At 45.0% G+C, this 16,807-nt stretch overlaps 1 protein-coding gene across 1 annotated transcript; it reads right to left on the bottom strand.

Moving 5' to 3' along the window:
- Positions 1 to 298: 298 nt before the first annotated feature.
- plekhg7 (pleckstrin homology domain containing, family G (with RhoGef domain) member 7) lies at positions 299 to 14,242 on the bottom strand. The gene is made up of 17 exons (XM_018751233.2): positions 14,011 to 14,242; positions 12,614 to 13,351; positions 11,719 to 11,741; positions 7,370 to 7,485; positions 7,013 to 7,053; positions 6,034 to 6,132; positions 5,757 to 5,906; positions 5,515 to 5,610; positions 4,681 to 4,782; positions 4,224 to 4,337; positions 3,946 to 4,120; positions 2,992 to 3,107; positions 2,786 to 2,873; positions 2,604 to 2,683; positions 1,494 to 1,647; positions 938 to 1,035; positions 299 to 508 (listed from the first exon to the last, which is right to left on the bottom strand). Exons 2-17 carry the CDS (start codon positions 13,256 to 13,258, stop codon positions 398 to 400), a joined length of 2,208 nt encoding a protein of 735 aa, XP_018606749.2. The 5' UTR covers positions 13,259 to 13,351; positions 14,011 to 14,242; the 3' UTR covers positions 299 to 397.
- Positions 14,243 to 16,807: the final 2,565 nt, after the last annotated feature.

Here is a 16,807-nt window from a genome sequence, read left to right as displayed (position 1 = left end):
ACAAACCATCAAACACGTAATATGCTGAATGTATATACTACATAGGTGCAGTGTTATGAGTAGTTCTTACATTTATTTAGCAGACACTTCTCTTGAAAGCAACTTCCAGTGAACTCTATGTAGTGTTATCAGCCCCCACACCTTATTCACGAAGGTGCTTTACACTGCTAGATCCACTGATGTATGGATGAGTGACCCCTTGTAAGCAGTGTAACACACACTCTGTCATTTACACACTATGGGTGAAACTGAACAGCATGTATTTGGACTGTGGGAGGAAACCAGAGCACCTTTAGGAAAGCCACACAGATGGGGGAGAACATACAAACCCCACACGGACTGAGTGGGAATCGAACCCACTTCCTCTTGCAAGGGATTCTTAGGGACATGGTGCTGACTAGATCTGAGAGGACTCCAGCCAGAACTTGGTACTCTTAACCCTGGGCTTCTGAGAATCTTGCGCCTGCAGAGCCACGATGGCACGTTCTATGGCTGACATCCAGGATTTCTAAAAGAAACACCCAAACCTTGTAATGCTGGCACTTTACCCACATACAAGTGAAAGGGGGGGGGTGTGGGGCGAATCTTAAATTTCCGGCAGCTGGAGCACTGTGGTTACTTAAGTGAGGGGGGGGGGAGTATCTTTAGTAAACATTTTTTTGACAATCTCATAACTAAAATATCTTACCATTCTATTGTGGTCTGAAAATTCTACAGTAATCCATTATGAGAGCAATAAATTGAGCAGTATTTTCTCTACCTATGGACATTTTTACATTTTAGTCCTTTGACCAGCTTCTTAAAGGGGTTTGTGTGTGACAGAGAAAGGAAAGGAAAATACTCATGACGTTCAGAATGGGTTGGGACTGTGTTTTACAATAATTCTTTGCGGCCGTGGAGCGCTGCAGGCTCCTTCAGAAGGCGGGAGACAAATTACCTTAATGGCCTCAGATGGCGCTTGCAGGATGAAGACCGCAATGACCTGCTGATACCGGTTCTGGTGCATAATCACAAAGGAGTTGGGAATCCCGGATGCTGGAACGGTAACGGCTGGTTAGTGGGACAATTGGATCTGGCTGCGGAGGCACCAGTAGGACATGCATATACGTTTGTTCTTCCATTCTGTCCCAGTACAAGCCTCACGTCAAGTCTCCCCCTTGATTGCGCGTGACCGACGCGTACATATTCAGTGGCTGTTGAACCCAACGATATACTGTATCTTAAATTGTATTTCCACAATCTATACAACAGCACCAACAGTACAGGAGAGTAAATTCTTATATTCTGTGGGTCTGATCTGCTGTCTGTTACCATGGAATTAAATATTTTTGTACAAAATGGATGTCTGCCTTTTAACATATTACTTATCTTGGGAACATATATTGCAGCTGTTACACTGGTCATATTCAGGTAAAGGTGATGATTAAGTAGTAGCTAGGTTCTTTATCGTATGTGACCCTGATGGTTCATGCATCAGTACAGGGGGTATCCACCTGCGGCATTGAGCTGGTCCACATTCCTCAGCTGTAGCCGGTCCAAGGAGATGGGCTGGTCCAGCACCGTGAAAGTGCAGCCCTCCTGCAGCAGTGTGTGTAGCTCCTGCACATGCGGTGGTCGCATGCCACTGTGCTCTGATCCTAGAGTCCGCTGGCGGAGATACGTCAAGCCTCTTTTCAGTGATTTTGCAATTAATCACTTTCACATGTACTTGTATACCTGTGTCTCTCACACACACCCTACATATGGCTGCGTCAGCACATGATCTCCATCTGCGTTTCCATCTTGGAGATCTTAGCAAGACATGTTAAAGGTTGAAAAACGCCGGACGTTCTGTTTAAATGCAGTGTCTTCACCTGGAAACAATGGGACTGAAAAACTCACCAATGCAAATCTTATGAAAATGATCTGCTGCACACGAACCGTCAAGTATCGGTACAGCAACAACTGCCACCCGTGTCCACGAAGACTAAAGCCACATTCCGGAAGTAGGGGGGCTCTCTCACAGGCGTGAGCAGAAGTATTGCTCTACGTTTACATTTATTCATTTAGCTGCTGCTTTTCTCCAAAGCTACTTACTCATTTACCCAACTTGTAAATCCAGATAGTTTTTACTGGAGCAATTTGGGGTAAATATCTTTCTCGAGGGGTGCTAGCGCAGGAGCTGCGATTCAGGCCTGTGACCTCTAACTCCAAAGGTGGCAGCTCTAACCCCTGCGCCACCTACTGCCCCAGTTCATGGCTCAGTGCTGAGTTGCTGGGCTGTTCAAAGGCTTCTGCCGTTCCAGTCAATTTTACGAGGGGACAAGCGTCAGGACTCAGTTCCACCAGGGGACAGGGAAGCTAACCCTGTGAGAAGATTGTTGGAGTGTACTCACTTTCTATATTAACTTTTTATGTTATGATTTACTAATTTGATTATTCTGTATCATTCACCATATGGTTTTCATTTTTCTACCTCATGATGTTACTTGAAATGCTTTCTTGATACGGCCTACTGCAGAACTTTCTGCTGCTGTAAAAGAAAATTGGCTTTGACTGCTTATTGGTGGTTAGCATGTCGATGTCATGCGGTGTACCATTTAATAAACTGAGTTGGTCCTTACCTTTTTACCCCTCTTGACCTTGGTGATGAGAAGGAACTCCTCGAAGAGGAACAGGCAGACCTCACGCAACTTTGAGTTCTCTGCCAAAAGAGACACGGTGTTGCTCTCATGCGCAGCGCAGGGACGCTCTGGCCTGCACGGAAAGTCTGCCAGGTTGCTACGGAGATGACCTTTGCTCCTACCTACGAGAGACAGCTTCCCTTCGTACAGCAGGCTCCGCTGCGTCACCAGGTTGTCGAGGCTTACAGCCTTCAGAAGATGTTTCAGATTCTGTAAGAAGTCAAAGCAAGGAAAGAGGAAATTTGCTAGAGCTGCAGTGTTTGTGTTTTTATTGTTATACAGGCCTTTATTTGGGGTTCCGGTGCCGGTGTAGATGTGGATGGTGTACCTCAGGGACGAAGCCTCTCTTGTTCTGCTCCCACACCTGTGGCCAAATCAGGCACTCTTTCAGCTGCCTGATGTTCTGATAGTTCTCCAGCCATTTCACCTTCCCCTCGAGGTCCTCTGTACACAGTAAGGCCACATCATCATCATCATCATCATCCCTTACAGCAGTGACAACTGCACTCGTGCTTTGTTTTATTTCACTATGTTTCATATTGCGGTTGCCAGCTCCGGTCCTGGTTCTGCTTACTTCAGATGGCACAGGATGGAGGGAAGGAAAAGGGAGGGAAAAAAACTTTTTAACAAGATAGGGTTGTGCAACACATTTCAAAGTACTTTTCTCATATGTGCTGCTGGGAATCTCATCTGCTGGATTATTTTCACTGAGATAATGAGAGCACAGCTGAGAGCTGGGATGGAGACAGACAAGACAGTTGCGCTGTGGGAAATGGTGGTGATGCCCAGAGCAGAGATGCCCCTTGGCCATTTCTCAGTGCCTCCCAGTTGCCTGTCACCCAAGGTACCAACTTCCCACCCTGCACTTTACCACAGAACGGAATTTCGTCGACCACACCCAGATCTCAGCAGCTCAACACACAAACCAGTCCAACCAGTACGGTCATGCTCAGAAGTCTTGAATCACTCCGGTTCACTGATAGCTGACAGCTCAAAGGCCAATTACCTGGATTGTTTGTAGCATTAAAGATCTTGGATGAAAGCCCAGGTGTTTGTTATTGCAGTTATGCTGTGATCTGGATTTCATGTGTTGCAGGTCACAACAATGGGACGTGAACCTGCACTAATCAGCACTAACAGGCCCATGATAACTCTGCAGCGAAAGACCCAGAATGGTCTTTATCCTTCATTCCAAGTCTCCACAGAGCCATTTCCTTCAGAGAATCTGTGCAGTGGGAAGGAAATAGCTAGAATCGAAGGGTAACGCAGAGAGCTCGCTCACGTATGCTCCTGTCCACCATCTCTGCCACCGTCTCTACGGCCTGCTGCTCCTGCTCGCTGCTGCTGCGCTTACAGATGTTCCGCAGCAGCAAGGGGTAGCGTGTCAAACGCTGCATCGGGGCCACCAGCAGGTCCCGGAGCTGCAGCCGTCGACACTCCGGATGGCTTTCGCACCACTGAGCATGGAGGGAGAAAGTGAGCTTCTGGGTACAGAGCAGAACGCAGTTGACGTTTTGATGCTACATCGAGTCACAGGAATGGCGTTTATCAGGACGTTACCTTCATATAGGCCACAAAGTCGTCCCTCTGCTTCAGGCTCTCAATGTAAAAGGTTGCCGTGGAGTAATTGAGGCAGTATTTCTGCTGGCAGTGGCAAATGCTCTCTCGGAAGCCCTGTACAGCAACCACGACATGCAGAATCGGTGACCTTTCACCTTGTCACCAAATGCCAGTTTGTCACCATTACAGGAAAAAACAAAGTACAGATCAATGTTCAGTACACCTTTCAAATGTGTGGCACGTGACTCCTCTTCAATGACGACATTACACGTTAAGTTAGCTGACATCATATCCTTGGACTTCAGTGCCATTTCAACTCAAACACTTAACTCTGACAGCAAAATCAGGTTGTGGCCCACACACACCCAGCAGGCATGGCCAGTGCTCACACGAGAGCGGTCGTATGCCCTGCACACACAAACGCACGCACGCGCAGCATCCTGCAGTGTTTGCTTGCCTTACTGAGCAGGCTGGGCAGTGGGAGGGGGGTCCCTGCGACAGGGATAGCCCATGACTGCTTGATGACTCGCAGAAGGCTGGTGAGGAAGTCAAAGCTTACCTGTGGAAGAGCGGCGTACAGTTCATCACTTAATTTGAAAATCCGAGTTAGGAATTTTCAAAGATACAAACATTTTTTTTGGTCTGGTTTGCAACTGCATTTTTTCCTATTTGTTCTATTTTCTACATTTCTGCTGCTTGAAGAGCAGCATTTGGGAAAGAATGCGTTTTTAAGTCATTTGAAATTATTTTTCTTTTAAATGTTGATGTTAAAAAAATTAAAAGACTTAAAAGGTATTTATATTTACTATAACTGTACTGAAGATTTTTTTAACAGAATTTTACCTGTTAATAAATCAAGGGAAATCTTTCATTAAGCAGCTATTGGCTTAGTGTACAGACACCCCAATGCAGAAATATGCTATTTTCATCTCTGTGATTCTAACAGCCACGATGAATGCAAGACTGGACAGTATGAAAGCACAACTATCAGTCTTATTCTGTGGTTTATTCTTGCCAACTGATTATCAGCGTAGATAGTTACAGAGATTTAATTTGATAATTGTCTCTCATGTCATCAACAGGCCTCTCAACCTCTAGTTAAAGGATGAAATGCACGTGAGAAGAAACAGTAACCTGAGGCACAACTTCTAAGTAGCACGGCTTCATTTAATTGCTTCTCTGAGTTTGAGATTTTTAAAGATTTTCCATCTACGCTGATCTGGGCATTTTAGGTGTTTTCCTCTAATGCGGCCGGACCGTTTGTGTGCAGAACCTCTCGACAAGTTCTCACCAAGCAGAGCTCATTCAGGTTTGCAAACAGCCTCCAGGGGTCGATGTCCTGCAGGCAGTCGCTCATCTGTAGGCTGATCAATGTGTTGAGGAACACCTGGTGAAGGATAGAGGGGGGAGCTGGCTAAATTAGCACTTCCTGTGTGCTTTAAATTCAGTTAACAAAGCGGTAAATATACACCATCCCTTTATCTAGCTTCAGTAATGTTAGAACTAGGAAGCTACAGAATTGGGATATGTTACCTCTTTCAGGACCATCAGCTGGTCCAAGAAGTACACACACTCGCTTGTGAAGAGCTCCCACACTGCCTCCTCTCTCCTGTAATCCTTGGTACTGTCCACACCTCTGTCCTCACAGCCATGGATCTTCAGGAAGATTTCCAGTGGGCAGTCCTGGGTTGGAGAAACACAACCTATCTGCTTCATCTCCCACATAAACTGCCTACAAAACTGTGGTTCACCTCCTGTAGAATCAGTTGTACCAAATTCACTGTGGTAGCTGTGCTCAGCAGCCTCTCACCTTGTACCTCTGAAAATCTGTTTCCCTCCAGTCCTGCACCTGCATGTTGGACAGGTGCTTCTCCATATCTGACAGAGAGCTTGACTTCCCTTTGGCCTGCTGTAAAGGGAAAGTTTGATTTTATATATGAAGAATACATGTCTTTGAGTTAGGCCACATTTAATGAACTAGAATATAAGGAATAAAAGCACTTTTAGAGTATTTTTGGCATTTCTTGGAATTCGGTCAGATTTGGGCAACTGGATGATTACATATTTTAACCAAATATCGTTTTATCTATCTCCGTAAATGACAGTGAGACTAAGCTGCTAGTTGTGGGACACTGAATCAACTTAGACTTATGGAGACAACACTGCCTAGCGTGTCCTGCCTGACAAGACCAGGATGTCCAGTGAATTGCCAGTAAAGGTGGTCATTGACTTGAGAATATTATTACTCTATATTGGTATTAGTTTAACACAAATAATGTGGAAAATGAGTGGAAAAAAAATGCAACAAAGGCCTATTATACAACATCGTATTTGTGCATGTTAATCGTTTGTATATCCTTATGATAAAGGTACAGTACAGGTGGTCCCCAACTTACAAAGGGGTTCCATTCAGTCAACTTTGTAAAATTGCCAATCCCCTTCTACTTCATTATATAAATCATAAGGTTACATAAGATATTAAAATGCATTAATGCAATATTTTATCAAAGGTTTGTGTCACACTTCACTAATTTAACCTGTTAACACATTATTCAGGTTAAAATAATACCAATATATAATAATATAGAGTATTATATAATAATATTTTCATCACATACTATTATTTTCACTTTCATCTCTACATCCATTTTCTGCTTTTTTCCCCAGCACCACTAGCGCACTCACTGTTTTGCTTGCTAACCATTTTGAACAAAAAGCAAGTTAAAAACCAAGGACCACCTGTATAAACAGCAAACAGGTCTGCAACTACGAGGAAATCAAGGGCCTACCGTGCTACGTCTTGAGAAAGGCCACTTTGATTTCTTGGTATCTGCAGTAAAAGAAACAACGGCAGGTGCTGAGTGTACAGTGTGAAGGAAGCAGTGTATGGGAAAGCCAGCTTTTACTACAGCTGTGTCAGTGATACAGAGGCAAAGGTAAAGGCTGAGGATAGAGGCTGAGTTTTTTCATAATCAAAATCCTGAACACACTATGCACCAGTAGCTTTGCAGAAAGGAAAAGTCTGACTTGGTATGTCATACACGGTTTTCTCTGTTTATTCTCCAATATACTTTTGTCTGATGGTTGTTTGTATGGTGCTGTATCTGTTCCTGTAGCAGTCATGAACAGAAAGAAGAATATTTTACCTGAAATGTTGGGGGAATTTAGGATACCTGCCCCATTGGACACAAACAGGTCTCCAGGTGACACATCCAACCCCGGGAGGCTGATCACCACTGAGCTGCGTCTTCTCTCCTGCAGCCTGGACAGAGAAAGGGAAAAGCGAGTGGTGCAGAGAGTGAAATGGGAAGAGAGTAAGAGGAAAAAAGAACAAGAAAAGGATGGAGAATGAAGAGGACACGGGGTGGGGGGGAGTACTGGAGTTCAGTCACTGCCATATCCCTTGTGGTATCCCACTTAAGTTTGTTGTGCCTTACATGCTCCCATCTGAGGGATGGGGTGGAAAAAACTGATCAAGGTCTGCTTAAAATGCTCCATAATCTTCACTTGCATCTACATATATTTTTTTGTGATGAAAAGCAAAATATTGATTGTAATTCCATGTCCATTTAGAATCAAGCTGTGAACTCATCCAGTGGCTATTCCTCAGCATGACTTGGTCTCTTTCTGATCTGCCCTTTCTATCTGGCTAAAGGCGATGAGACATAAGTCCTGGGTGTGGTTTATCTACCAATTGCCATACTTCTCAGCAGCGATAGTTTATCAGCAGATGATTAGTGTTAATAATCAGAAGCATTATGGCCAGGTATCAACACAGGCTATTTAAGGCAAGTGAGAACCAAAGCGCACAGTCAGTCAGTACAAGTGTAGTACCAAAAGACAGATGCTCACTGTAAAGGCTGCTCTGATTTGCCTTTTAATTGGGGGGTATTCCAGCCATGACGGATTTGTTTTCTTCTCCTATCAAGTCAGTTTGTGAGTTAGAATCAGTTCGAACTTCTCTTTCATTAATACCGGATGTAGATCTTCCATCAAAATGACAATGTGACCTGCAGTGTCCCAGGAGTCACGTCTAGTATGGTTTCTACCTATCCTATTTCACACAGCAGTATGTCTGAACGGGTCACCCATGAAGAGCAAAATATTACAATATGAGACATTACTGCCAACAGACTGTTTCAGCAGGAAATCACCAAATTCTTTCCAACATTTGCACATGTTTAAAATACCACTGCGCCGTGCAGAAATGAGAATCCAAGGGCACCGGGCAAACTCTACTTGCGGTGCTAGGAGTTGCATAACGTTTTTGACATTCCCTGGAGTGCTGACGTAAATATAACAATGTTGATTTCACCTGCAGCACTGGCATGCGTAGACCTGCAGTCCCAGATCTGACCGAGTATGTATTTAGAGATTTCTGCTGTTTTTGTTTATTCTGTCCTAGCCTTTCACTGGCACAAACTGGGGGGGGGGGGGGGGGGGGGGGAAATCAACCACACAAGTCCAAAGAGAGGAAAAACATGTTCCGGCCTTTTGGCCTCAGCACGCATTAGACACCCCTGGCAGGGCGATTTACATTTATTCAATCTGTGAGCACCTTTCTCCAAAGTGATGTACGTCTCAGAAAACAATACAAGTACTTTACGTAAACAGCGGGAGAGATGTCAGGCTGATCCGGCCCTTTGAGAAGTACTGACAGCAATGCGTGGCGATAGATCTCTCTGTTGTGTCGAACCTGCTCATCACGGTCCCAGCTCTCGCAGACACAGATACGCAAGCATTCTTACTCATTCCCCTGCTTACCGTCTACTTGTTTCACTTCCTCTACAGTATTATACTTTTTTTCTTCATGAAACAGCGAGGACAAACATGACAGCTGAGACTTTTCTGGTGTGGCTCTGCTCAACTGCCATATAGCACAGGCAGGTGTGTTCAAAGGAATGCAACCCTTTCTAACAAAAGCCACATCACCCCGCCTGTGGCAGGTGAACAGGTTAGCGCCGCCCCTGCACCTGATTCTCCTGGGAAGCAGCACACATGCTTGGTAACCCCCACAGCTGCCCTCCTCCCATATTCCACTCCCCTCCGGATGGTTGTTTCGAGGTTGAGCACATAGTACCAGAGGCTCCACTAACCGTTCTCAGGCCTGGGTTCGAAGCGCTTGATAGCAGGAGCTTAATATTTTATAGCATCGGAAGATCTTTGAATGGTATGGGAAAGTCAAGGGCCTAAAAATGCACAAACTCTTCTTTATCCTGACCTGTGGGCTACAAAAAACACACTGCTGAATCACACAAACATACGTAAACACCCTAGCTCTAAAAATAACTCTTTCTCCAGCTCCCAAGACAATGAAACAGCAAGGATGTTTGTTACACTCTCAGATCAGCTATTTTGGAACGCTTTGTTCTTTGCTCAATGCTTTTCTGTTTGATGACCATTATAAATGGCATATTATGCTGTCAGAGAGTCTGATATCCAATGTTTTTTTTCCACTTGGGATGCTCCGAGTTACTTATTATTTTTTTAGGACTTAATTTGTGGGAGCTGTGGAATGGCCTATATGATCTCAGGCCACATGTCCCACCCTGCACATCTAAAACGTTAGAGTAAACTTGTCCGTACGTATTGCAAAATCTTTACTGTATATCCTTAAACTCAATTTTTATAGACAGTTCAATTTCAAAGGGCAGGACAGACATTTAGCTGAATCAGTCTTGACTCATGGTGGGATTATAGTCGTTTAAATAAGATAGAAGATTGTTCTTCTAAATGAACTTGTCACAGGTTACACACGGATAACGACGGTTTGATCTCATCTGATTAAATGCATTTTGTGGCTGCAAACAACTCAAGTTTCTTGGAAAGAGTGGCACTGCAGATTTTCTTCAGCTGTCAGACCTGCATCTTGTATAACAGATTTAATTCATCAGGCATTATATCCTGGAATTTGAGAGGAAACCAGATGAACAGGGTACTGTACAGGGAAAGACATACAGTAACACACTGAGTCTAAAACAATACAGGAAGGTGGAGCACTTTGATTCTCTCAGAGTAAAGTCAAATTTAAAATTAAAAGCAATTAAAATCAATTTCATTACAATGGGAGGGGTCGGGGGGGGCATGGTGGCGCAGTGGGTTGGACTGGGTCCTGCTCTCGGGTGGGTCTGGGGTTCGAGTCCCGCTTGGGGTGCCTTGTGTGTGTGTGTGTGTGTGTGTGTGTGTGTGTGTGTGTGTGTGTGTGTGTGTGGGAGGGGTCATAACAGTTCTCGTGCCAACGCTTCAATTTGCTCGGGCTCCTCTCTGGACCGCTCATGTAAACATAGTGCTTCGTCTGGAAAAGTACCTGTACCTCACACTGTTGCAATTATGGACTGACTACACATCTTTATATAATAATGTACACATGAAAATCATCAGCACATGTAGTATATATACAGTGTATTGATGAATGTCAAGCAGTTGATATGGATTTATATAATATGTGCAGTACAGTTATACTGATCTATACTCTGCAGTATGTTTATACTGAATCTATGCTATTTGTTGTATATTTGTATCAGCTATTATCTGAGCATACTTCTGTATTAGATGTTTTCTGCAGGACATCAGATTATGCTGCCTCCACAGCAGCAGTTCCCGTAGTTCAAATCTGGCAGATGTACAGAGGCAATGCCTTCCCTCCCCACACAATCCTCAACTTCCACCCTAGTCACCATTTCCACCACATCCACTATATCTTTCATTGACCTTTCGGCTCAATACGGTGGTTGGTCTGCTATGGACTTATTTAGGCTTGATGTGATGGGAACTGCTACACAAACACACACACATAGTTTACTGGCACATCGGCGAAGACAGCTAAAATTTCGTAATGTGCTGTAACTGGGTCAACAGTAACAATCTCCTACACACCCTTTCACAGTGGCATCCTCAGGCTAACGGGATCAGAAAACGCCACTCCTTACATCGGCCCCAGCATGGCTTCTGTCTGATGTGTACCGCTGACGCCTCTACCTCACTGGGCTCCAGCACAAGCTCCTCTTGATGGCTCTGACACGCTGCTGTGTGAGGCAGCGCCTGAAGCATGCTTTATCCTGGAGTAGGGCTGGGCAGGACCAGACCTCATTAATGGGCAGGGTGGCCAAATAAATATTCCTGGGGGGCCCTTAGGCAAACTACAGTCATGAGTAGGAGGTGCACTAATGAGGTGTAATGCAAAATGGTACATGCATTACTATCCATCCACACAACAGAGCGATGCGATTAGTTGAGTGCTTATCTGGGAAGCATAAGAACACACTCTGAGAGGCACTATCACCAATACAAGTGGAGAATGGCAATCATTTTCTTAATTCTAGCATTTACATTATATTTATCTTCTTGAAGGCTTCATATTTGTCTACTCTCAGCTCTGACATGCAAAGGAGTGTCACTAGAGCAACCAGGGAGACTGCTCTCAATCTAACCAGACCTTTGTTTTCTATATATACAAAATATTCAAATTATTCTTTTAGATACTGGGCTCACCTACCATTTGTGGGATGATTCCTTTGCCTATAAAAGTAAGAAGACATGAATTCATTAGTGGATGTAGTTCAGCTGGTAGACAGACTCATAGAGACTACTTTGGCACTGATATGATGAACACAGTAACATGTAATTTCTGCTGCTTCTACAGGAAATTCAAACCATCTCAAATGCTAAAATAACATTGTTTTGTAGACAAAATATTAATCTTTCAGACCTGGCCAATTTTCAACACCACAAAGTCTGTTGGCAGCCGTGGCATCACATCACACAATAAATAAATGATAACATAAATGTCATTAGGGGGAAAAAAAAAATTTCATCAAAGAAAGAGTGCCGCACTGTACTTGTCTCAAAGCGAAAGGGACTTTGTGAGAAACCCGAACGACCACTTATATTTTCAATATGTTTCATAATTATAAATTGCAGTGATAATTGTTTGAACGTATACTTTTTAACCTGTCAAACTGAACAATTAAACCAAAAAATTTGTAAAGCTTTGGATCAGGCACAGAACTTGAGCTCTCTGAACGCGATGCCTGTCCCCCAGGCCCATGTCTCACACTGCAGTGAAGTGGAGCACTACGGTGAACAGCTGCCTGGATGAGCTGTCACTGCTTGTAACTGCTGATCCACTGGCTGTCAAAAGATCTCCTTCTGGGTGGCTACTTTAGGAGGTCAAGCATAATAAGTGCAAGTCTATGAAAGAAAGCAATGGGAGCAAGTAACTACACCTTTCAGACGCAACAAAAGATCCACCAGTTGTACATACTGCCCTTACTATGTACGTTACCACTGGAAGGAATGACAAATTACAGACAAATTATGTATTTTTTGAGTAATAGTACCTTAAACTAGACAGACCTTTTAATACATTTTGAAATACATTTTAAAGGTACCTGATCAGAGTCATCTGTTCCTTCAGAACTATTAGATTCTTTTACGTTGAAGGACTCCTGTCTTCTGCGAATTTCACTGTTGTCAAGAGTGTTGGCTCTACTGGATCGATTTCTCACTTCAACTGGCGACAGATCAGGCTGGGCATCACGATCGTGTTTGTGGGGAGGGAAATGCTGAGGTTCAGCTAGTGGAGATCTTTGCCTTTCAGCAGGTGAAAATGAACTCCCTGACAAAGTCACCCCACACGTGGCCGAGTCCTCCCTTGTACTGTTCACTTTAGAGGGCTCTTGTCCATCAGTTCTAGGAATTCGAATGCTTGTCCTCATCCTCCTCAGGGTCGGAGAAGTGGAAATCCGAGCGGGCGCCTGCCTGTCGAAGTGGAAAAACGGAGCGACCGTTCCATCGGTTTCCACAAGAGATCCATGCTTCGGTTTCGACGGCGTCCTTTCTAAATCCATCCGCAATATGACGGGGCTGCTGGTTTGCGTTTCCTTGTCCGCCTTGGGTAGCAAGGCCGTCTGCGTGTGTATGCTCGCACGGCCCAAGCGGCCATCCCTCCGCCATCCAGCACACTGCCCATTTGGGGCACCCTCAAAGGTCGCTCCATTTTCGCAAAGTGTTGCCGCCTCTTTCACAGATGACATTTTATGCAAGAGGGCATCGTATTTGAAGTCAGCAGATGGCGATTCGTGAAATTTTATTTCCTCCTTCTTTGTCCTATTAATCCAGAGCTTCTCCTGCAAACAAGTGAAATGGAAAACAATTTCCAAAGGAAGAAGGGCAATAATAATGTTGCACAGCGAGTGTGTAGAGCACATGATTTCTAACATTGCCGTGTATTCTTTTGGCACAGATGCATATAATCTGACAGGGATTTTATGGGGAAAACAAGAGGAGCAGAGCAGCCCGTGGCACTGCGGCGGAGGCTGCGCTCCTCATCACACACACACACACACACACACACACACACACACACCTTCTTCACTCGCCAATTTCGGCGTAAAACACATAAGATACTGTTACACACTATTTGCGGTCAGGAATACAGTTTGAGGTCTTTAGTCGCCTAACAACTTGTCACGGGGCTGGGGAGTCAAACATAACATGATGATGTTGGCAACAGTAATGAATAAAGTTACACGCAAATACTGGGGGACAAGAAGACAAGTCCCAGCCCTGTCTATTAGTCTATGGCTAATAATATAATATTTCCCGTTCTTAACGCAGGCGTAGCTACAACAAAAGGAATATTTTTTTTATCGACGCGGCTCTGGCATTGAGTAAGTAACTCGTAAATAATTCGTTCGGTGATAGCGGCGCTTACACTCAGAAACAGTTACTGTGTAAAGATACGTTGTCTTCTTATCCTAAAGTTGCCAAATGTTTAATAACTTACAGTAAGAGCGTCCGTCTCCAGCTTCCCCGCGAACGTCGAGCCGCGGTCTGTCGATCGCGAGAGCTGCGCGTGCCGAGACGCGACGAGCGGCTCGAGGAAGGTCCGCGCGCGCTTCGCGTCCTTCGCGCTCGGTCACCTCCAGGTGCGCTCGCCCGCGGAAATGAGGGCGCGCGCCTGCTCCCGGCGGCGTCCGCGTTCCTCGCGCCGCTGCAGCTCCCGTCTCGAGGCAAAGGTCGCGAGATACTGGCGGCTGATGCCACGCGAGCACCTCTTTAACTTTAACGGCCGTTAACAGCTAAGTTTCAGCGCCGAGTTCGTTGCCACAAACACCGTGTGACACGCAGCGGCGGGACACAGAACTCCGCCTTCGGCACAGCGAACCGATGCGACATTTCTTCACCGTGACACACGCTCGATTTTGGAAAAAAAAAAAAAGTTGTATAATATAATATGGAGGTTGTGATACTAGATTTTTTCACGACATGATCATGTGCCCCAGTCGACATGTATCATACGTGTTATGAAGCAGAGTTTATTATTCTGCTTTTTGTGAACAGTTATTTCTACTAAAAATGATAGATACCGCGTATATTACAATTCTTTTTCACAACTGTACGTCAAAGGGATCGAAGGCGGTGAAGTCAACTGTCTAAACGGTGAAATCTGCGATAATAATTTTCAGTAATTTTGAGGTTCGGGTTGCGTTTGCCGTGAAACGTGCGGAAATTCGTGCTTAGCGGTATTCGCTGAAGCCTAATAGAGCGGGGCCCCCAGTATTTTTGCGCGTAATTCCCTTGCGTCCTATTTGCTCATGTCTTTTTTGGCCTTTTTGGAACCTGACACCTTCTCAGGCCAGTTCGTACACGACCCTGTCAAAGAGCCTGGGAGAACTGGCGGCGGAAGCGAAGAGCCGCCGTGGACGCAGCGCGACGCGCCTCACCCTCACCGTTCCCGCCAATATGGCCAACGGTTTAATTGGGGCCCGTTGAGAGCAGCGATAAGGCAGTGGCGGAATGTACTGCGAACACACGTTATCTTCACTTGGAGATATGGTATCAGTACACAATGGGAAGAAAATGTAACTCTAGGGGAATGGAGAACTAAATAAATTGCAAGATTTTTTTCTGAATATGGTAGTATATTGGTTAGTGGGGCTTCCTGGGTTCCACTTCCTGCTGCTGTACCCTTGAGAAAGGTACCTCAATTGTCTGAACCGCTCATCCCGTACGGGGTCGCGGGGAGCCGGAGCCTAACCCGGCAACACGGGATAAGGCTGGAGGGGGGAGGGGACACACCCAGGACAGGACGCCAGTCCATTGCAAGGCACCGCAAGCAGGGCTCGAACTCCAGACCCACTGGAGAGCAGGACCCCGTCAAACCCACCGCACCACCGCGCCCCCCACGTACCTTAATTGCTCTGGTAAAAAAAAAAAAGCTGAGCTGTGTAAATGGGTGACTAACTGTAGGTAGCTGAACGTTATGTGTTGTTTTGCAGAAAAGCAGCAGCTACATTTATTCATTTGGCAGACACTTTTCTCCAGAGCAACTTACAATAAAACATGTTGGTGTTTAACAGATGCCTTTTCAAGGCACCTTACAGTGATAGATACACTACCTACAGTCATCACTCACTCACTCACTCATCTACTCAACAGGGTCATGTAACACATTGTCTCATATTCTATGGGCAGTTGAGAGTCACCAGGTGACCTGAAACACAGGTCTTTGGACTGGGAGAGTAAACCCACGCAGTAAATACCATACAGGCTGAACAGGGATTGAACCCACATCCTCTCACACTATTCAAGCAGTGGGAGACAACAGAGCTGTTCGCTGCACTGCTGTGCCAGTGTGCTGCCTGCTCATTGAAAAAAAAAATGGAGAAATGTGGAATTTGCATGTTCTCCCCGTGTCTATGTGGGTTTCCTCCGGGTGCTCTGGTTTCCTCCCACAGTCCAAAGACATGTTGTTCAGGTTCACCCATAGTGTGTGAGTGAGTGACAGAGAGAGTGTGTGTGTTCCACTGATGTATGGATGAGTGACCCAGTGTAAGTAGTGTATCTAACAGTGTAAGTCACCGCGGTGAATAAGGTGTGTGGGCTGATAACACTACATAGAGTTCATTGGAAGTCACTTTGGAGAAAAGTGTCTGCTAAGTAAATAAATGTAAATGCAAATGACAGATATACGAAAAGTAAAGCACAGAGGTTCTCGGTTCTGGCTCCGCTGTGGTGGAATGACCTTGCGCTCTCACTCAGAACTCCTGAAACTCTGTCTACATTCAAGATGAGTCTGAAAACTCACCTTTTCCGGACCCATTTCGCCCAAGATCTCTCCAGCTCACGTGTGGTCTAAAAGTTTATGCACCATAACTTTGCAATCTTCCCCAGATAGGCCTTTACACAGCTGCTACTCTGGCATTGTATGTGATTCTTTGTTTGTGTACCTTATTCTTTAAAAAATAAAAACATTTTGGTAGGAGGTTATCAAGATTCACCTGTCCTGCATTTTATGCATCTACTCGATTGATGAACATCGGTACATCAAGTGGAAAGTAACAAACTAGGTTTACTTAAGAATCATGTTTCTGCAGCCATGTCTTTTTCTCTTAATGTAAAGGACAAATTGCTTGGGGTCCATTTAGAGGTGTTAGGTGTCCTGCACTAAGCTGTGCTGATAAGTACCATTTGGTACAACTGGTGGCATAGTGGTTAGAGTTGCTGCCTTTAGATCTCAAGGTCACAGGATCAATCTTTACCTCTGGCTGTAGTGTCTTTGAGCAACATACTTACCCTAA

The sequence above is a fragment of the Scleropages formosus genome, unplaced genomic scaffold (assembly GCF_900964775.1).
Source record: "Scleropages formosus unplaced genomic scaffold, fSclFor1.1, whole genome shotgun sequence".
In the NCBI taxonomy this organism is placed as follows: domain Eukaryota; kingdom Metazoa; phylum Chordata; class Actinopteri; order Osteoglossiformes; family Osteoglossidae; genus Scleropages; species Scleropages formosus.
The sequence above is the reverse complement of the archived record's forward strand: the minus strand, read 5'-3'. Positions and strand labels throughout refer to the sequence as shown.